Source organism: Strongyloides ratti, assembly GCF_001040885.1.
Source record: "Strongyloides ratti genome assembly S_ratti_ED321, chromosome : 2".
NCBI classification, from domain to species: Eukaryota; Metazoa; Nematoda; class Chromadorea; order Rhabditida; family Strongyloididae; genus Strongyloides; species Strongyloides ratti.
In genome coordinates this window covers 12,798,352-12,821,178 of record NC_037308.1, presented here as the reverse complement: position 1 = coordinate 12,821,178, position 22,827 = coordinate 12,798,352, and the positions used below count along the sequence as shown (strand labels likewise).

Here is a 22,827-nt window from a genome sequence, read left to right as displayed (position 1 = left end):
ATGTTTTAATAATTTTATAACATTTATAAATATAATAAAGATTAATGATTAAACATTTTTAATATATTATATTTTTAATTTTGTCCTATTGACAACAAAATTAATTGTTTATTCTATAAAAAGAAATATAATTGAAAAATGTAATTTTTTAAAACAAAATCATAGTTTGTTTAAAAATAAAATTACAACTAGTTTTATTAAAAAAAAAAAGTTAATTAGTGATAACTACAATATTTGTAGATTAATTTAATATACTTAAAAACGTGGAATTTTTGTAAAGAGTGATGGACTATTATTATTATAATAATATTCTATAATATCAAAAAGTTGTTTTGAATCAAATAAATTTTTAAAATATATTCTAGATAATGATGGTTTCTGAAGAATATAATATGGAAAAGATTCTGAATATTTTTTAAAAATTTGTTCATCATCATATGGATTTCTAATGGTCCATTTTTGTTCCATAATAAAAAATTCAACAGATTTAGGAATTATTAAATCATGAACATTTAATAAAATTAAATGTTTAATATTTTTAAAATTTTCAAAACATGTTTTATTTTGAAATATACCACATTGAATCCATAAAAATTGTATATTTGGTAGTGTTTCATTAATAAAATTTGAGACATCATCAGTCATGCAATAAATATTATGCAATCTTAATTTCATGACATTTGAGGGTAATATTGAGATAAAATATTTAACAATATTTAATTGACTATGATAATCAGCATCTTTTGCTATTATTGGATGTACTTCTTCACTTAAACAAAAATCTAAATTAAAAAGTTGAAGATTTGTAATATTTTTCCATGTAACATCTAAAATATTATCTATATTAATGTTTAACATTGATACATGAATTTCTTTTAATTTAATTAATTGTTTAATACTTTTGATAAGTGGAAGAAAAAGTTGTGTTGTTCTTATTTTTATTGATATTGATAAAAGATTATCTAAAATGTTACATCTTCTAAATGATTCTTTTTCACGTAATGGTACAAAAATTGTTGATGGAAAATCATACTCATCTCTATATTTAATTAAAAAATTGTTATTTGTAGCTAACTCCAAATACTCAGAAATAGATTTTTGATGAGAGGAGGAGTAATTTAATTCAATAATATTTAAAATACAATTATTACGATTAGAAAGGCATCTTATAAAATGTGTTAAAACACTATCATGTGTATTAAATGTATAATTGTGTACTGTACCAAGAAAACCACTAATAAAAATTTCTTTAAAATTTGGTATTCCATCAAAAATTGTTGTATTTGTTAATAAATTATCTTGTAAAACTGTTTTAAATAAATCTTGAATATTAAATTTTATTATTTCAATTGTATTACTTTTAAGTTGTGATAATAATCTACCCAAATAATTATATCTATAGTGTGATAATGATAAAGATAAATTTAATATTTTTGCATTTTTAAAAAGTTTTGATAATTCATTAATAAATTTTCCTAAATCATCAATTATTTCATTAGCAGATTCTATTGACATATTATCAAAATTTAAATCAATTTCAGTTGTAATTTCATTTTGAAAAATAAAATAATTATTTGGTAATGTTGATAAATAGGTAATTTCATCATTAAACAAGTAAGATGATCTTTTATTTCTTGAAAATGGATTATGACATATAACAAAATTTTCATTTGTTTTTGAATTTCTACTAAGTAAAATTTCATAGAAACAATTCTCATTATATGATAACATATTTTTTGGTGTTAAACTTAAAAGAGTTTTAAAAAATTTACTTGATGAAGATAAATTAATAATGTCTTCATATGAAGAAATATAGCTAAAAATTTTCTTTAAAATTACTGGTTCAGTAAAAGAAAAAATCATTAAATCATTATTATTATCCATTATAATTAAATTTATTGATATAACTAAAAATAAAATGTATGAATATATGCTATGAAGCTGAAACAATACATTTGTTTAAATATTAAATAAATATTTTTAGTATCAAAAAATCGTTATAAGAGTGCAACAAATAATGATTGATAAATGGCATAAAAAAAAATACCGACAATTTGTTTTAAAATTAAATAACTTTAATGTTATAATAAACATTGTTTAATTATATAATTGTTATTATATATGTATATATATATTATACAATGTATCATTTATTTATTCGGTTAAAAGCTTTTGTTATATATATATAATTTGAAACTTATTAATAATATAAAAAATTATATAACATAAGATCAATAAAACAAAGTAATATTTTGATTTAATATATTGTTTACAAAAAGTAAAAACATAATATTTTCACATAAAACTGTATTTAAAAGTTGTTGTCTAGACGATTTTTTTTTAATTACCAAAAAAAAATAAAGAAAAAGTATGTTGAATTAATATAATTAATGAAAAAATGTGTACTTAAATAAATTTTAATAAAAAACTACAAAAAAAAAATATTTTTTTTCCTTAATTTACAAAAAAAAAGTAAATTAAATTATCTAATATATTTAATACCAACAAACTAAATTTTTAAAATACTATGTTGAAATAATTAACAATTAAAAGTAAGAGTACTAAAAAAAGTTTCTAAAAACAAAGACTTTTTAAAACAAATTGACATTATTAAATATTGATTATTATGTGTTAAAAAATTTTCTTTAAAAAATAAATAATATTCTTAGTAAAAAAATCATTTCCATAAATTTATATTATATAAATAAATCTTATTAATATACTTAATTGATATCACGCAAACTTATAAAAATTTTTTCTTTACTAGATATAATTATAATATAAAATAAATGTTATTTGAATAAACTAGTTACAATATATAATGTTTAATAGTATAATAAAGTATATATTAAGATATAATTTTTTAAACAAAAACATTTTAAATTAATTAAAATTAAGAATATAAATATAGTATATTCAATATGATATATTTAATACAAAATATTTCATTAAGAAAGTATTGTTAAACTTCAATCAAACTTTACAACAATTCAACTAAATAACAATGAAATAATTCGATGAAACAATGTTATATTTTCAAACAAAAGAATATATTGAGAAATGATTGTGTCAACTTTTGAATTTTACATTGTTTTGAGTTGTATTTCAAATAGAAAAAGTAAAAATAAAATAGTATTTTTTTTTTTGAAGAAGATATATACTTTATAGGTTGAATTAATAATGATTATAAAACATTTATTTGGAAAAAATGAGGGAAAATTTTAATAAATTAATAAATTTTTTTTTTATCTTAAAGTAAATAAATGTATTTATAAGCATATTTGTATTAAGTTTGTCTTTCACAAAAAAAAAGCAAATCAACTTAAAAAAAATAGAATATTTCTTATTTTTCATATTAATTTTCATTCTAAAAAAAACATTTATTAATTTATTATTGTTATTTTAATATTATTTTTATGCAATTTTAATATTTAGTAAAAAAAATATCACAACATTCATTTAGTTATTAAAATTACTATTTTTAAACATTTTCTATAGATAATATAATTTTTTAGTTATTTATATATGGATAATCTTATTTCTATAGTTTTATTAAAATATCACTTTTTATTTATAAAATAATAATATGGCTTATTTTTTAAAATTAAAAATAACCTTTCAAAAAAATACTATGTTAAAATTTATTTTATTCAAAGATTAATGTAAAGCACTTATTATTATTTCTTTAAATAATATATCTTTTACTTTTAACAATATCCATTATATTTAATTGAAAGAATGTGTCTATGATTCATTTAAATAAATATATAATTGTCAAATATGAACAAATATAATTTTTCAAAATATTTTGTTTCTACTTTTCAATTAATTAAAAAAATATTTAATTGAAAAAATTAACAAAAATTATTTATCATATAGTAATATAAAAAATTAAATTCACTTGTTTCAAAAGTTAATAACTAGATAATATAATTTGGTGTACTGTATAAATTATAATAAATTGTAAAAAAAAAAAATGGAAAAATTAATTATTTTACAATTAAACATATTCAATTTTGTAAATTAAAAAAGAAAGAAAATAACAAGAAATATATTTACAATTGTAACATAAAATTTATTTTTAAAATAAAATATTTTTTTTTTGATGAAAAATTTGAATGTAAAATATATAAAAGAAATATATATAACTGGTAAATGATTTTTGTCATTTAATTTCTATGAACCGTAATGTAACAACATTATTTTTCTTAAAAAGTATAATAAAAGTTTATAAAAAAAATAACATAAGATAAAAATAAAAATATTCATTTTAAATATAATATTGATAAAAAATTTCTCTAACAAATAATAAAAGTAGGACATACATATTTATTCATCTATGTTTATCTAAATATTTTTAGAAAACCAATCATATAAGGGTTCCATATGTTTTTCTTTCCATTCTTTTCTTTGTTTGGCAGCTTCAAGTCTTTGTTTAAAATCCTCATATTTATGTGTTGTCTTTTTATTTTCTTCTAAAAATCTTTCAAATACGTCAATATCAGCCTTTCTATAAATTTGAATACATCCACTTATAAATTCACTTAAAATTGAATATGACTTTTTAAGTATTTTTTCTATCATATTCCAATTATCTATTAAATATTCAAATGAAATTCTACTTCCTAATGGATCAGAAGCTAATGAATAAAGTAATAATGGAACATCTTGAAGTCTATATACGTTTTTTTCAATTGAAATAGAGTCATTTAACATTTTTTTCTTAATAAGACTACTTCTTGTACAACCTAAAGCTGTTAATAATCTATTTTGTTCAATTTGTGAAATTTCATTATTTAATTTATCATATACAAATTGCCAATCCTCTTCTGTACCATATTTTACTCCATTACAATAAACAAATTTTCTTATCATAGGTGGAACTTTACTACATTCACTACTAACAGCATCAACATCTTTACAATTTTTAACAAAATTATTTCTAAATAATTCTAAACTTTTTGGTGCACAATCTTTTCTATTTACTTGACAATACATATTAATAACAGTTGATTTTAATTGACTAAAATAATTTTTATAAAAAAAATATATATTTTTTAATAATTTTAACTTACTTTTCAAATATATTTACATCATTATCCATAAATGAATTTAATTCTTCCCATTGTGTAGAACTATATAATGGTTTTAATAATTTTTCAAAATATTTTTCAACTATCTCAACTTCTGGATCATCATCAAATTTACTTAAAATACTATCTAAATTTGTGATAGCTATAATCCATGGAATATATTCAGTTTCTTTAGAAAGATAATTTGTAATATTTAATGGAACATAATATGGTAATAAATTAGCCTCTGCCAAAGAAAAAGCATCTTCAATAATTTTAGCTCTTGTTTTAATAGAAATTTTTGTATGATCAGTATTTAATTGTTTTATAATTGATTCCCATCCAAATTTATCATAATTAACTCTATAAAATCCTTTTGAATCTGTATTTATAATTAAAGTATCTTGAAGTGTTGTATTAATTGTAGTTGATTCATGAAGCCATGTCATTTTTTTTTCTTCACCATTAATTGAATACCATATTGGAACATCCCATTTATACCAATATTTTGCATTTCTAAATTTCTTATCTTCAATAGTATTATCATCTAATTTGAAACGTTTTTGTAATAATTCAACACTTGTTTCATCAATTCTACGAACATATACTACTGGATATCCCATTTGTTCAACCCATTTATTACTAAAATCAGAAACATCAAATGTTTTACCATCCCATGATTTTAAATCACTTGGTATTTTTGCTTGTAATGCTTTCCATAAATCTTCATGAACAGCATTACTATATTTATATCTTTCAATATATTCTCTAATTCCTTCTACAAAATTTTCCTCTCCAATAACATTTTTAAGCATTCTAATAAATGAAGCTCCTTTATCATATGTAATAACATCAAATGCATGTGAAATATCTTCAGCTTTAGTTATAGGAAAGAAAAGTGGATGAGAGGTTGCTTTGGAGTCAGATTTCATAGCATTTTGTAATACTTCAGATATAAAATATTCATCTTGTCTAAATTTACCATCAGATATAGCATCAGATCCAAGATGTTCAAGAAATGATGCAAAACCTTCTTGAATCCAAAGATCATCCCAGAATTTTAATGTTATTTGATTACCAAAAACTTGATGAGCCATTTCATGAGCTATTACAAGTGATACTCTAATTTTTTGGAATGGAAATTGTACTTTTGGATCATATAAAAGATCTGTCTCACGATATGTAATAAGACCCCAATTTTCCATAGCACCAGCAGAAAAGTCTGTTAATCCTATCAAATCTTGTTTTTCTAATGGAAATGGTTCATCAAAATATTTTTCATAAAATTCTAAAACTTTAATACCCGCTTCTAGAGCATATGTTGTATGAGCTACAGTTTCTGGTCTTGACCAAACTCTTACTCTTACACCAGTTTTTGTATTCCCTTCAGTATATGAAAAATTACCAATAACTAATGCTAATAAATATGAACTCATTGGTGGTGTTTCTTTAAATGTTGTTAATTTCCAATCATTGTCATCAGTATCAATTCCATTTTGAAGTTCTATTCCATTACCAATAGCAACAGTTCCTTTTGGATGTTGAACAGAAACTCTCCATTTTGCTTTAAATTCAGGTTCATCAAAACATACAGCTAATTGTCTAGCATCATCTGGTTCCATTTGTGTAACAGCAGCAAGTACAGTTTTTTTATGTGATGTATATTTTGTTAAATAAAGACCACTAAGATAATTACTTATCTTACCACTATATTTAATTGCAAAAATATATGTTTCACCTTTTTTTAAAGTACTACTTAATTTAAAAACAACTTTTTTTAATGTTTCATTAACAACTACTCCAATAACATTTACCCCACTAGGTGTCATTTCTTCTTCAGCAACTGTCACATCTTCAAAAGTTTTTTTAGTTGTTTTAGAAATTGATGTTTCTGTTGTAATATCAACATCATTATCAGTTTCAATTGCTTCAAAACTTGACACTGGTATGGTAGTTGTTGTTTTATCAATAGACTTAGAAGTAGTAAAATTAGTATTAGTCAAAGTTGTATTTGATTCCTGTGGAGTTAATGGTAATTCAGTTGCAATGAACTCTTCACTAATTGGTTTAACAGTAGTTGTTGGAAATTCTTCTATTGTATCATTACTACTCCTTCTAAATATATGTTTTCTATCAACATTAATATTATTTTTTGTATTTTGTGATGGATCAGATTTAAAAAGTTTGTACTTGTTTTCAAGGTCATTAGTATCAAATTTTAATTTGTCAGCATTTAATACTATTTCATTGGTCTCTTCATCAACCACAAAGTTAATTTGTATTGAACTATCAAATGTAAGATTTTTGTTTTTTGGTATTTCAACATATCCAGGAAGATAAACTTTTAATTTTAAATCATACCATATTGGTCTTAAACTCTTAGGTAATCTTAATTCTTCTGCTGTTGGTTCTCCTGAAGATGACATATTTTCTTCTTCATCCTCTGTCTCTTGATCAATTGTTATATTTTTAAAAAAATCACTTAAATATAATTTTTTTAAAAAAAAAAGAGTATAAAATTGATATATACAAACTTACGGTCCAAATCTATCATCTAAAACAATTGTTTTATTTGGATAACCAACTGGACATTGTTCTAGTGTAACAAAATGTGTGATAAGAGCAGATGTTAATGCTGCAAGAATGGCAAATGTTAATAGGCAGGCAATTGCACTTCCTGTATATCCTTTTCTTTTATCTTTAGTATAATCTTTTTCTTTAGAATCATTAATAATTGTAGGACCATTAGATAAAGTTGAAATTTTTGCTGTTGCTCCTTTATTTTCTTTTTTTTTAGGATGATATGTTCCTTGTCTACCCATATCTTGTGTAGAACTTTTTGTTCTTTTATCAGCATAATTACCGTTAGAGTCAATAGAATTGGTATCAGAAGATATTAATACTGCATTGTCTGTTTCTGTCTCGTTAAAAGAAACTCCAGGTACGGGTGTTTTAGATTGTTTAAATAATGACGCTGGATAATTATCAAATTTTGATTGATATGTTGAATTTGTATTCTAAAAATTAAAAAAAAAAATTAATAAATTTTTTATCTAAAACTTACATTTTTTTTATTATTTTCATTAGATAAATTGACTTCCTCCATCATAACCTTGTTTGAAGAATGAACTTCAATTTTTTTAGATATTTTTTTTTAATATTGATAAATAAAATTAAAAATTAATTTATATAAAATATTGTATCTTAAACTAAAAATTAAAAGTTTCTTTAATAGTATAATTATTTTTAACGTCAACTTAACATATTTCTCTTCGAATAACGCAATAATTTTATCAAAACAAATATTAAATATACACATCAATGACTTCAATGACTTCAATGATAATATAAATATATATTTATACATATAAAGAATTATAAAGTAAGATATATTTTTATAAATTTTATATCATATTTAAATATATTTTAATAACAATTAATTGTTAATAAATTAAAGAACATATAAATATCCCATTATTTGTGGATCAGTATAAATTTTTTAAAAAAATCATTTAGTGCAATCATATTATTTCCTATATAAAAAAAATATTTTTTTTAAATATAAAAAAATAGATTTTTATTTTATATTTAATTTTGAATTGATATATTAGTTTATAAAAACTATAATTTTATAGTAATAAAATTTATAATCTGTTGATTTTAGTAATAAAATATATAATAAATAAGGTATAATTGAATCTCACAAATATAAATACAGTTAGATTTTTATTTTTCTCATTAACCATAATTTTCCTGATTTTTATTCTTCAATCTTTGTGCCTATAAAGAATACTGATTTTCATTGCGCAAAAATCATTTTTATTAAAATATTTCTACACATCAATCTATGCCTTTTTTAGGTAATTAGTAGTGTTCCCCAAAAAGAGAGAGATATATTTAAAATGTAGTTTTTAGGAAAAAGAATACTCCTTCAGAAATATATATATATATATAAATATAAAACAAACTAAATTTGTCTGTATATATTTTTTTTTAATTGCTCCATATATATTAAATATAAAGTTTAATAAATATAGTAATAAAAAATTAAAAAGTTGTTAAATAATTGACGTTCTCATACATACATTTATTGTTAAATAGCAAAAAAAAATTTTTATAAATTGAGATCATCTTTTTTTCAAAAAAAAAAAAAATATTTTAGCAAAAAAGTTATAAAATATAATAATGATATTAATTAAATGGACATATATATATATCTATTAATTCAATTATTTAATAAATTGATGAAAGATAATATTAAATAAAGTGCAAAACAATTATTTCATCATAAAGATAAATTAAAATTGAAAAGGGTAGTCATCCTCTGTAAGAAGATTATTCACAGGAACATGCTTATTTTCATCCTGCCAACTTTTGTACCAGTAATATCTTCTTGTTACTGTAAATTGATAAAGACGTAAAAGAAGTTGGAATAAGATAAATGTAGGAGTAAACTAAAAAAAAATATATATATTATAAAATTAAAAATAATTAATAAACAAAATTTTTATATAATTTGTTTTCTATAATATAATAATAAAGGAAAAAGATTAAAAGTTGATTTTTGATTTGACCAAAAATGATAAAAATATTTATATCCATTGATATTTTATATATTTTAAAAGCGACAAAAGAAATATTTAAATTGCGAATTTTTTTTTTCTTCAAAACACATTTTTTTTTATGATGTATTATACAAAATAAAGTGCTGAATACAATAGATAAAATTTTTTTTTTTTGTATATTTTACATTAACAAATGATTATTTTGATATGACAATGCAATTTAAATAAAATTTCAAATAAAAATCTTACCCATTCAATTTTTTCTTTAAAAATAACATATCCCAAATTAAAGATTAAAAAAATTGTTGATGAAATAATATTAGCTATAATAATCATTAATAATGGAAATATTAAAGTTGCTCGGTATGTTGGAAAAGAACATAAACATAATATATCAGCTACAAAATGAGCAATAACAAAAAAATTCACAAAATTATTTGTATTACATATCTCTTTTTCAACAGTTATCATTTTTCCTGGGCCACGTCCAGTAGAAATTTCCTCTACATCAGTAGCATTAACTTTTTGACAATTTCCTAATGGATGATGAATATCTAAAAAATATATATTTATATTTATATATACATATATATTACAATGAAAATAATTTTAAAAAGTTGTGTAATATTATAACTAATATATTTAAAAAATATGACATCATTTATAATAATGTAACATACCTGATTGATAAAAATAAATAATTGAAATAAGTTCTAAAACACAAAATATAAAAACAATTTTTTCAACATGAATAGAAAAAGTTTGAAAATTGTTATTAGGATTCATTTCTCTTTTTTTTTAATAAATTTATTGCATTTAAAAAAAAAATTTCGTAAAATATATTTTTAAGTATTCTGAAATGCTTTATTATTTCATATATTATAAAAATAAAGCTTATTGAAAAAAATAGGGTAAATTATTAATGTATTTTTTTTTATAGTAAATACTAAAAATAATATTAATAAGTATTCAATAGATTTAAGAAGTATAAGAATAGTTATCAATATTCATCACTTTTCTTAAGACAATTAAAAATAAATTTATGTTGATAAAAAATGATAATAGTTTAAGTAAGAAAGATAGGAGCAATTATATTTGAATTTTTAAAACTTTATATTATACTTGACTAAGTGTCAAGGCATATATATATATATTGCCTTCATAGTATGCCAAAAGAAAATTGATATTAAAAAAAAAATGTTTATGAAAATTTTGTGTTTTTAAGAAATTTAAAGTATCTCTAATTGGTTTTCTAACTAAAATAGTTAGTTCATTTTATAGTTTTAGTTTCTATTTCCTTGACTATTCTAAAATTGTAGGATAAAAAAAGATTAATAAAATAGTGTCGAGAGAGTTTTAAATTCTGAGAAATATATCATTTCTTATAAGAAAATAAAATTGTTTTCATAATTATCAATTATTTCATTCCATTTTAAATTATTTACAATTATTTATCAATGTTATTATTAATTTTTGAAGCATTTGAAAAAGTGTATTTTAAATAAAATTTATTACTTTCTTTATTTGTATAAATCAAATACTTAAATGTTTTATTTGATAAAAAAAAATATATATATAATATAAAGTAATATATTAAAATATAAATATATATTCTTTTTAACAAATGATTTTTTTAAAGTATTTTAGTACTATTTTTGGAAACAAATTTATATTTCTAAAATTTTTTATCAATTGACAATAGAAAAATGAATATGACATATCATAATGATCAAGTTTACCATATAAATGACGTGATTTAAATTACTCTTTTAAATAGAAAAAAAAAATTTAACAGAGACTGGTATTAATATAAAAACGATTTTTTTGGTATCTAGATAATAAACCGAAAAGATTATTTATAACTATAGCCTTGAAAAATATGTAATAAAAAATTAATAATATATATCTCAAAATTGAATTATTTTAAACTTTATAAATGTATGTATAAACTAATTATAAGTAGGTTGTTTTAAATTTATTTCATCTCTAATTTTTGATAAAAAAAAATTATGTAAAAATTTATTTACAATCTATTTAGACGGTTGTTTGTAAGACTTGACTCTGAATAACCTTCTTGAGCTGGGGCATTCTTAATGTCATTTTTATTTTGATTACTTCCAAAGCCATAATATCCATAGTATGGGTAATATGAAGCACCAGTATATCCATAATATGATGGATAGTAACCAGAATAACGATACTATAAGAAAAATACTTATTTTTTTTTAAATAAATGCCATTACTTACATTATATGAAGAGGGATAATAACTTGAGTAAGTATAATATGGATTGTAATAATAAAAAGCACTTGAGGATATTACCAAGAAAGCCAAGACAAATAAAAGATTAAAATTCATGATTATTTAAGATTATTTAAATATTTCAAGAAAAATATTATAACTTTCAGATGTTTCAAAATTTCTTAAATACCTTTTACATCATCTAAAAATAGATTACAAGAAGAAAATTTTTAAAATAATCCAATCTTCAAATATCAAAAAATTCCAACTTGTCATAGAGCATATTATTTTAGTACTATTTGAACTTGTTGAAAAAGTTTAGAAAATTGCGTGGATGTAAATGTTTATTGAATAAAGTCATTTAACAATTATATTAACATTTTTAATAATATTGTTAAATATTGAAAATATCAATTTTATAAAATTATACTAACATACAATTATTTTTTATATTTGTTTACTTTAATACAAAAACAAAATTGAAGACATTGTCAAATTTTTAAAAATATTGCAACATTTTCTATTGATAAAAAAATATTTTACAAAAATCAATGTATTACATTATCCAAAATGTAATGCATTATTTTTAACTTCAATACTACCAGCTGTTTTTAGTTAATAATTAGTTATGTTTTGATAAAATGAAGTATTTTTCTAGTATCTTATGAAATTTCTCTAAACAATAACATATTAAAAATTCTAAAAGTAAAAGTTTATCAATTTTATATTTTAATATAACATAACTTATAAGTGAAATGTATATAATAATTTATGATGAAAAATAGATTATTTTTAACAATAGAAAACTTACTAAGCAATGATTATACAAATATGAAGCCTCAAAATAATTTATAAAGCTCCAATAAACCTAAACAAAGTTATGATTACTGTTTGATAACTTTCTAAAAAATTGATTTATAATAAATTTATGAAAGCTAGTTGAAACTATCAATTCAAAATCATTTAGTATTCAATTGAAAAAAATGCATGAAAAATTGCATCAGAAAAAGTTTTCATTAAACAATACAAATAATCAAATTTTTTTTCAAGCACTTGAATCATTTTTTGAAGAAGAAGGTTTTCAAAAACAAAAAAAAAATAAATTCTATCTTTGAAAACTTTATTGTTTCAGATGACTCATAATTATTAAAAAGAAAACTTTAATTTTTTACTTAGTTATTAATGTTTGAAAATTTTGTTAAAAAATAAAACATTTTATATAATCTAATATGCAAAAAAATTACTCAGCATAAAATTTTAACATTGTTATATATACTTTTATTATTTTTTTTTTGTTAATAAAATTTAATTCATAATTGTATACTATAATGCATGAGAAATAATCAAAATAATATATTAATAAAGAAATTTTTCTAAGATAACAATTAAACTTAAAAAACTTGTTTATTATAAAAATGGAATAAAAAGTACAGGAAAGTAAATTTTTTTTATAATTCTTAATAAAAAAAATTAAATGTGTACTTAAACTTTTTTTTTTACAAATCTAATGTTAATAAATATTTTAAATCACACATTTTCTTTTTATTTATACAATATAATAATACAAGAATTAATATTACTTTAATAATTTTTAGTTTTTGTTTAAGTAAATAAAAAAAAATTTTCACTTATATGATATATGTTTTCAAAACTTTTTATTTATTTATAATTGACAATAAATTAGATATTATTTACTTTGATGTTAGAAATAAAGATAGAAGTAAAAATCACAAATTTTTTTTAATTTTTCTATTTAGTAGCTATGGAAACTTAAATGCTGTCAGGAATCATCAAAATAATAGGTGTTAAAATAACATTAAATATTATATAAAATATATATATTTTTTTATATTAAACACACTTAACTTATTAGGCGATTCATTTAATATTAGTACACATTTCATCATACATAATTTTTATTAAAGAAGATATTTTGAAAAATTAAAAATTCTTAATGAACTAATAGAAGGTTTCAATTATACTAATATTATTAGATTTTATATTAATTTCTATAACTAATAAAATGAAATCATCACAATACAAATCTCATCATGGATTTAATGAAAAAACTAGAAATATGTTAATTAACAATCATACCATTATCAGTATGAACAATGAAGGTAAAAATATTATTATTTAACTTTTACTTCTAATAAAAACATACAGGCGGAAAGTGCTTTAATGTTTTTATTTTTAAAATGGAAAATAATAATTAAACAACTTTTACATTTATTTATTATTGAGAATAATTATCATGCCATCATTATATATATATTTATGTTGTCTTTATATATTTTAAATACTTACTTTATACTTCATTTTTAGAACCTTCTTTATCATTATCTGAAATTAATAAAATGATAAAAAAGGATAGAAAAACATTATCTAGAAATGACAGTACTTTAACTACTGATAGTGTGCAATCAACAGGCTCAACTAAATCCATGCCAAATCAGGATAGTAAGTAAATTATATTATATTTATTAAAATATAAACTTATTTATAATCTTAGATTTTGACAATATTCTTGGTAATGAAGATAATGATAATAAAATAAAACCAAATCAAAATTTGAAAAAATTTCTTGGATTAATTGGTAAAACACGTTCTGAGGCAAACTTTTTTGATGGAAAACCATCTAAAACGGTTATTAAAACTTTTCAACAACAAAATATTGTCAAATTACCTTCTTTGGAATGTGATATGGAGACACAAAATAGAATTAATCAATACAAAGAAGTCGAAGCATCAATAGATAGATTGGTTAATGATACCATGGTTGGTTCTCGAAGAACAGAATATGAAATGAAGTAAAAATCTTATCTTTAATTAATATCTTCTACCTTATTAATATTTTATTGTTGGTACAAAAATATAATGATCGAAGATTATTTTTTTCCCATAAAGTTAAACATTATACTTCCTGTTTTCCATTGTTTTTTACCAGGAGAACAAATTGATTTTCTTTTAGGTGATGGTAATGAAAAAATACTATTTCTTTTAGGATGATGGCGTTTCATTTTCTTTATTTCTTTCATAACATCTGAATTTAAGTTTAATACTGAAGCTCTACGTTTATCTCTAAAAAAAATAATTGTAAAATTTTTAAAAATTTTTTAATATACCTTTCACTAATTTTAGCAAGTAATTGTGCTTCTTGTTCTTGAGTTAATGATGAACTATCACTATCCCTATGTGATATTGTTATAATAATATCTTTGTTGTTATTTTTATCTTTAGAAATTTTTTTATCCACACATTCTTCATTTTTGTCATATACATTTTCATTTGATAGATATTTATCCTCATTACTCCTTTCTTGCATCTCGTAGCATTCATTTCTAGAAACTTTTTATGTCTATCAAAACAACTTTTTGAAGTTTTCTAGTAGTTAATTTTCATTATACATTAGTTAAAGGAGAAGAAAATTACACTTTACATTCAACTTTTTAGTTAGTATTATATCAAAAAAAAAAGTTATCATTTTTTTTAATGTCATTTTTACATACAAATTAATACAATTAATGTTATTTAGAAATGGTAAAAATAAACAAACATAGTTTTATAAATTGTATTAAAAAAAATAAACATATAAGTGTTTTAAAATTTACCCTGGAAAATTTTTGACACCAAGACTATCTTTTTTTTCTTTTCCTTTAGAAAATTGTGATATATTAGTTATAGTCATTATTTGATTATTTTTCTTTTTATCATCTATATCTTTATTACTAAAATTTTCATTGTATTGTTTTTCTTTTAAATATTGATTAAAGAATGCTTCTTGTTCACTAATAATTTCCATAGTTCTACGTAATGCTGCATTTTTTCCTCCACTTGCTCCACTAACTATCCAATCTCCATTATTAAATGCAATTGAATTTAAACAAGTTGACCAATATGCTAAACATATCATTAACAAGCCTGCAGTTAATGCTATTGGTATCAATGCAATATTCATAAATTCAGTAATCCTATCATATTTCGGATATTTTTCAAAATATAATACGTGCCATCCTAACTTATTTGTGATCTCTTCAACTAAAAATTTTTTAAATGCATCAGAAGAATATTGTTTGTGAAGTAAAGGTTTTGATATTTTTTTCATCGGTATTGATTCTGTTGGAAGTACAATAAGGAAACGAAAATTTATAGCTTCATATTCTCTTCTAGGAAAACCTTCCATAAAAATTATATTTTGTGGAGTAAATGAAACACTAATTAAAAAATTAATCTTTAAGAAATAATTTTAAAAAATAAATACTTACGGTTTCTTTAAACCACAAGCTGTACTATTACGACAATGTTTATTGATAACATTAACTATTGCTTTTTTAAAATTATTTTCTATATCTGCCTGAGTAACAAATGTATCCCTACAAAAAACTACCTGAACACCAGTTACCCAATCAACATATTCTACTTCTGCTTGTGATGGATCAGTATGATGAAAATTTGATTTAGTTAAAGAAGTAAAATAAGTTAAAATTACAAATAAATAGTATGTGTTATAAAAAATCCTTCTTGACATATCGTATCATTGGTATATTGAAATAATAGTAAATTTTCTAAACATAAAATAATAGTATATTCTAAAATTATTAGTTGAAAAAAAAAATTTAAATACAAAAGTTAAATTGTTTAATTTTTTTTTATATTATGTATATATTTAAAATTTTATTTATTTTTTGAAACAATCATTTTTTATTTTTTTAAAAAAAAAGATATGTAATAAAAAAAATACATATTCTTAATATAATATTACTTCCCAGACAACTATTATATTTTAGTGGTTATAAGATTGAGTAATTATTTATTAACTATAAATCAAAATCATTTAGAAAAGCCTTTGGTTAAAATAATATTATTAGTTGACAAAGATAGTTACTTAAAATTCATTAGAATATAAGATTAAGGAAGAAAAAAAAATTATAAAGTACTATAGTTAAGATCAATTGAGAAATTATTAAAGTCATTATTTAAAATTATCTTGTCAATCAAGAGATTCTATTTTATACATCTTACAGCTGTAAGAATATATATTATATATGACAAAAATAAATAATAAAGTTAGACTAAAAGTACTTTGCGCTTTACATATCTTCTTTATAAAAAGCACATGTAATATGGTATATTTTAAAATTGATAAATTATATTATTTCTTTATAATAAAAATAATATTAAATATCAAATAAGTTTCAGATGATCAATCAAATGGTAAAATTATCTAATAATTAATAATATCAAACAAAAAAATATTATTAAAAAAAATAAGACAACATTTTGTTGCATAACAAATATTTTTTTTACTATCTATATAATAATATAATAAAATTATATTAAAAAAAAATCAAATTTGTTTTTGTTTTTACTCAAAAAGACAATCTACTTATTTTCATCATAATTATTAAAAGAAAAAATATTATAAAATAAATGAATTTTGCAAAATCACTATAACTCATCAAATGAGTGTTAATGTGAGAAATAAACCTCCCCATCTTTGCTTGTTATAACCCATCAATCTTTATTTTTCTAAATTGATAAATAAGATACTTTTTAATTTTTAATATTCATTTACTTTGACGTCAAACATGATATTTTTTAACCAAATTTTAATTAACATTAAAACCTAATCTTTTGTTTTTCTGACAAACTATTAATAACTTTTTACGCAAATTTATAAACTTGCACTTTTATTAGATAGATATATATTATCTTAAAAATAAATTTAATATCATTTATTAAATTAAAAAAAACAAACAAAAAAAATTTAATATAACAAATGTTACATGATTATTGTGCAAAGTTTACTACTATTAACTGGTGAAAATATTTCATTTTTTGCAATTAACCAAGGTTCTTGAAATATTAATTCAAAAATTTCTATACTATTTAATGATTCATGACCATTCCAACCATTTACAATAAATAATAATTTTTTTTCATCATCATATATAGTAGAATGATTTTCTCTTGGAATTTTTAAACAAATATCTAATTTTTTCATACTTTTGTCTTCATAATTATATAAAAAAATACTATTTCTAACAGAAATACCATCATAACCACCAATGATAAATGAAAGTTTTTTATTAGAAAAAATATTAGTAATTGTATGACCTTCTAAAGGTATACACATCAATCCATCCATAAAAAGTTGTTGTTTTTCTAAGTTATACTCAAAAATAGTTTTTAATGTTCTTGATTCATCCCATCCACCAAATAATAAAGAATCAGTTGATTGATTATTTTTATAACATACAGCTGAATTTTTTAATCTTGTAATTAATTTTGGTAATTCAATAATTTTAATTTCATTATTTTCATTGATAATTTGATAGACATCATTTAAACATTCAAAACCATTAAAACCACCAAAAATTATTACAGATTTTTTATTAATATTTATTGAACTAAAACAACTATTTTTATTTGGTAATTTTGTATCATTCAAAATATTCCATTCATTATTTTTATATATTTCTATACTATCTAAATGTTTTCTATATCCTTCACATCCTCCAAATACATAAAGATTATCTTCAATTTTGTGGAATTGTCCACCTCTTCTAGGAATAATAAAAGGAGAACTTTCTTCAAATTTTAATAAATCATTATCAAATATTAATGTTTTTTTAAGACATCCTTCTTCAGCTGCCTTTAAACAACCACCTCCAAATAATATTTTTACCATTTTTTTTTCTAGACAAAATACAAATAATAATGTACTTGGAATGATGTTTATTAAATATATATACAATGATTTATGAATTTCTTATCAATGAAACAAAAATAATATATATTATAATTTAAAAAAAAAAATTTTAATTATATATTTAGATTTTGTCTTATTGTTTTTTGAAGTTATCTTTTAATTTTGCAACCAAATTTTTGTTTTTGATTTTTTTTATATTTAAATATAGTATTTATCTTATTCTTTAAAAAAAAATTTAATTTTTAAATGACAAAAAAAGGAAACACAATAAATAAAGTTTATGCTAAAAAAAAGTTAGTATTATTTTTGAAAATATATGTAATTTTAATCAAATACCACAGATTTGTAGAAAAGACTTTTTTGAGAATTTTTATACAAAACTTTATTAAATAATTATAACTCTAAAATCTTTTATAAAAAAGTTTTAATTATTTTCAATCTGAAAAATAAAATTTAAAGTTTTCAAAACCATAAGAAAATCAATCTTTTTTTTAATCAGAATTTTATATATTGTAAAAAAAATCATTCTTAAAAAAAATTTTCATCTAAAATTTTCTACTATTATAATAAAAACTATATTGATAAAAAAAAATGATTATTTAGATAAAAATTGATTCTTGAAATTTTGTTCCTGACAGGAAAATGTCAAAAAAGATAAGTAATAAAAAAAAGTTAATAACTTTTTTCAGAATGAAGATACTATTAATATGATTTTACAGGAAAATTAAAAAAAAAACTTGAAGTACAAGATGCCAAGTATAAGGAAGAAAATTTTAATTATATATTTTATTAACAAAGTTTTTTTTTATTTTAAAAAAAATTTAATTAAAGAAATGTTGAAAAAATCAAGTTCTTTGGACCGCAAAAGATAATACATATGTTACTTGCATTTTGTGGAGAACCCTAAATTTGTTTAAATAATGTCAACTTTACAACATAATATTAATATTTTCATTAATATCATATATTATTAAAAAGTCTAATAACATAAAAATAAAATGATTGAGTAGAAGTATATGTAATGTTAAAATTTTAAAAAATTAAATTATTAGTTCTTTAAATGATCTTTACACTATTATAGTTTATCCCAACTTATTACAAAAAAATTAAAACACTTCACAAAGTGATTAAAAATTATATTACTATTATTATTTTTAAATATTAAAGATTTTAAACATTTCTCTTTTAGAACTATCATTTATTTATAAAAATAGTTTTACCTTTTTATCATTGACAAGAGTTAGTTTAGCATTTTTTTTTTATCATTCAGGATAACAAAAGAAAAAAATGATATGGTATTTGATTTTAATATTTTTATGATTAAAATATTCTTCAATCTACTGTGATTTTTTTGACATTTGCCTCAATAATTTCAAATGAAGAATATATTACTAACTTTTTTTTTTCAAAAATGTAATACCTCATGCAAGTAGGATGTAGTTAAAAAATAAATTTACAAACAGGAAATGAAAACTCAATGGAAATTTTATATGAATGAATAAAAAAAAATGTAGATTCATTGAAACATCCTTAAGATCTATGATTTCAAGTTTACATAAAAAAACTTATTTTTTATTTTGTTTTGTTTTACTGTATTTATATATTTGGAAAGAGTACTAATGAAAAAAATATCATTTTATTATATATATAGATTATATAAAATTTTAATTAATAATACTGTATATGAATAATAATTTTATAATATTCTTAATTTATAAATTTTCACTAAAAAATGAATAGTTTCTGTATATTTTACAATATTCAAAATATTGATTAATAAGTGTCTTTGTCATTTTTAATTTTATATACTTTAATAAAAAATTTAAAATTTGGTAAAAAAACTATTAACCATTTTAAATAATGAAAAAGTTATTAACATTTTTAATATTTTATTTTATTTTTATAAATTTATGCATTTCTTCAACACAAAGTACAACACCAGAATCATGTTTTCCATGTCATCGTATAGATATGTATTCAATATTTCATAATGGTATCTGTTATTGCAAATTTTATTGGACATTAAGTGATATATTTTAGTCATAAATTTAATATACATATATAATTTGAATATTAAGAAGTAATTTTTCAAAAAAATAAAGTAAACTTGTGTTTTTAAATCTTTACATTAATTATTCTTTATTCTTAAAACATAACAAATTGTGATAATATTTTTAGATATTATTATAAAATATTAACAATATTTTTAACAAGATGAAGGGCACTTTTAAAATATAATTTTTATTACATTTTATGTCATACTTCAATCTTATATTTTATTTTATTTATGTTTTAAAAATATTAACATAATTGAAATTAATAATAAATCATAATAAGATAAATAATGACGTCATACTTTACAATATAAATTTTACAATATTTTATTTCCATAATTTCTGGAAATTAAATTGTTTTTACTACATTGAACTTTGGTTAGTTAGTATTACAAATAGCAACTTCCTAATTTAAAAAATAATAAAAATATTATTATAGTACTAAAAATATTTCCATATATTTATAAAATAATCAATGTTACACTAAAAATCGATTAAAGTTTTATTTGTAGACAAAAATTATAATATCTTATAATGAAAATAACAAGTAATATAATAATAATTAATTACATTCTTAATTAATATAACAAACTTTAAAATACAAATTACAGCAAAATTGGTAAAATGTTTCGACAATATTAAGATTATCAAAATATCAACATTAATAACCGTTATTACTAACTTTATTTTTTTTTATATCATTAAATAGAAAAAAATTAGTTATAAAATAACTTTTTTTTTTCAGAAAATGTTATCTAGAAATATTACTCTACAAAGTAGATTACTCTCTAGTTCCATGTTAGTTTTATTTATTTTTAATTTTTTTTCCATAATAATTATTAATAATATTAAGATTAAACACAAATACTAATATTGATATTGCTGTTATTGGTGGAGGTATTATTGGTTCTGCCACAGCAAGAAAATTAAAATTAGACAAACCACATTTAAAAATAGCACTTTATGAGAAAGAATCAACACTTGCCAAACATCAAACTGGTCACAATAGTGGAGTCCTTCATGCTGGTATTTATTATAAACCTGGAACATTAAAAGCTAAACTTTGTGTTGAGGGAATTGATCTTGCCTATAAATATTGTGATGAAAAAAATATTCCTTATAAAAAAGTTGGAAAATTAATTGTTGCTGTGGAACCTCATGAAATATCTATTTTAGATGATTTATATAAAAGAGCACAAAAAAATAATTGTAAAAATATTGAATTAATTGATGGTAACAAGATAAGAGAAATTGAAAATAATTGTAGGGGATTAAAAGCTATATGGTCACCATATACAGGAATTGTTGATTTTGGTGTTGTCTCTAGACAATATGCCAAAGATTTTGAAGAAGCTGGTGGTGTTATTAATCTTAATCACGAACTTTGTGATGTTTATTTAGGTAGTAATCCTGAGTATCCAGTTAATTTAAAATTTAAAAATACTTCTACAGTTGTAGAGGCAAAATATATTATAACTGCTGGTGGATTATATTCTGATCGTGTTGCTCAGATGACTGGATGTTCATCAATACCAAAAATTTTACCATTTAGGGGAGAATATTTAAAATTAAAAAAAGAAAAAAGTGATATGGTAAAGACAAATATTTATCCTGTTCCTGATCCAAGATTTCCATTTTTAGGAGTTCATTTTACACCACGAATGAATGGAGGTTAATTTTATTTTTATTTTAATTAATATTTATATTTTAGATATTTGGCTTGGACCAAATGCTGTATTAGCATATAAGAGAGAAGGATATCGTTATACAGATATTTCAGTAAAAGATTTAATTGATTCTTTAGCTTTTAAAGGAATGCAAAAATTAATTTTTAAATATTTTACATTTGGAATTAGTGAAATGTATAAAGGTATTGTTAAAAATGCTCAAGTTAAACAACTTCAAAGATTTGTTCCATCTCTTAAAGTATCTGATGTAGAATATGGTTCAGCAGGTGTTAGAGCTCAAGCTCTTGATGAAGATGGAAATTTAGTAGATGATTTTATATTTGATGGAGGTGTTGGAAAAGTTGCTGAACGTGTTTTACATGTTCGTAATGCACCTAGTCCAGCAGCAACAAGTAGTTTAGCTATAGCAAATATAGTAACAGAAAAAGCTATTGAAAAATTTAAATTGTAATATGTTTTATTCATAAAATAAAACTTTTTTTATAAGTTATTTTG

At 20.0% G+C, this 22,827-nt stretch overlaps 8 protein-coding genes across 8 annotated transcripts; 2 read left to right on the top strand and 6 right to left on the bottom strand.

Annotated features, from left to right (window-relative positions):
* Positions 1 to 255: 255 nt before the first annotated feature.
* On the bottom strand, positions 256 to 1,884 carry SRAE_2000409900 (Hypothetical protein; the record flags this gene model as incomplete). The annotated part of the gene is made up of 1 exon (XM_024642928.1): positions 256 to 1,884. The coding sequence occupies one exon, from the start codon at positions 1,882 to 1,884 to the stop codon at positions 256 to 258; it is 1,629 nt and encodes a 542-aa protein (XP_024508650.1).
* Positions 1,885 to 4,347: 2,463 nt separating this feature from the next.
* SRAE_2000409800 (Peptidase M1, membrane alanine aminopeptidase, N-terminal domain and ERAP1-like C-terminal domain-containing protein) lies at positions 4,348 to 8,181 on the bottom strand (the record flags this gene model as incomplete). The annotated part of the gene is made up of 4 exons (XM_024642927.1): positions 4,348 to 5,023; positions 5,076 to 7,553; positions 7,611 to 8,089; positions 8,137 to 8,181. The coding sequence occupies 4 exons, from the start codon at positions 8,179 to 8,181 to the stop codon at positions 4,348 to 4,350; spliced, it is 3,678 nt and encodes a 1,225-aa protein (XP_024508649.1).
* A 1,189-nt stretch (positions 8,182 to 9,370) lies between these two features.
* On the bottom strand, positions 9,371 to 10,423 carry SRAE_2000409700 (Hypothetical protein; the record flags this gene model as incomplete). The annotated part of the gene is made up of 3 exons (XM_024642926.1): positions 9,371 to 9,526; positions 9,887 to 10,191; positions 10,318 to 10,423. The coding sequence occupies 3 exons, from the start codon at positions 10,421 to 10,423 to the stop codon at positions 9,371 to 9,373; spliced, it is 567 nt and encodes a 188-aa protein (XP_024508648.1).
* A 1,237-nt stretch (positions 10,424 to 11,660) lies between these two features.
* Positions 11,661 to 11,995, bottom strand: SRAE_2000409600 (Hypothetical protein; the record flags this gene model as incomplete). The annotated part of the gene is made up of 2 exons (XM_024642925.1): positions 11,661 to 11,837; positions 11,885 to 11,995. 2 exons carry the CDS (start codon positions 11,993 to 11,995, stop codon positions 11,661 to 11,663), a joined length of 288 nt encoding a protein of 95 aa, XP_024508647.1.
* A 1,906-nt stretch (positions 11,996 to 13,901) lies between these two features.
* Positions 13,902 to 14,692, top strand: SRAE_2000409500 (Hypothetical protein; the record flags this gene model as incomplete). Its single annotated transcript, XM_024642924.1, has 3 exons — positions 13,902 to 13,998; positions 14,204 to 14,338; positions 14,391 to 14,692. 3 exons carry the CDS (start codon positions 13,902 to 13,904, stop codon positions 14,690 to 14,692), a joined length of 534 nt encoding a protein of 177 aa, XP_024508646.1.
* A 74-nt stretch (positions 14,693 to 14,766) lies between these two features.
* Positions 14,767 to 16,406, bottom strand: SRAE_2000409400 (Hypothetical protein; the record flags this gene model as incomplete). Its single annotated transcript, XM_024642923.1, has 4 exons — positions 14,767 to 14,959; positions 15,004 to 15,219; positions 15,490 to 16,092; positions 16,144 to 16,406. The coding sequence occupies 4 exons, from the start codon at positions 16,404 to 16,406 to the stop codon at positions 14,767 to 14,769; spliced, it is 1,275 nt and encodes a 424-aa protein (XP_024508645.1).
* A 1,254-nt stretch (positions 16,407 to 17,660) lies between these two features.
* Positions 17,661 to 18,569, bottom strand: SRAE_2000409300 (Kelch-type beta propeller domain-containing protein; the record flags this gene model as incomplete). Its single annotated transcript, XM_024642922.1, has 1 exon — positions 17,661 to 18,569. The coding sequence occupies one exon, from the start codon at positions 18,567 to 18,569 to the stop codon at positions 17,661 to 17,663; it is 909 nt and encodes a 302-aa protein (XP_024508644.1).
* A 2,823-nt stretch (positions 18,570 to 21,392) lies between these two features.
* Positions 21,393 to 22,783, top strand: SRAE_2000409200 (L-2-hydroxyglutarate dehydrogenase, mitochondrial; the record flags this gene model as incomplete). The annotated part of the gene is made up of 3 exons (XM_024642921.1): positions 21,393 to 21,442; positions 21,498 to 22,315; positions 22,356 to 22,783. The coding sequence occupies 3 exons, from the start codon at positions 21,393 to 21,395 to the stop codon at positions 22,781 to 22,783; spliced, it is 1,296 nt and encodes a 431-aa protein (XP_024508643.1).
* Positions 22,784 to 22,827: the final 44 nt, after the last annotated feature.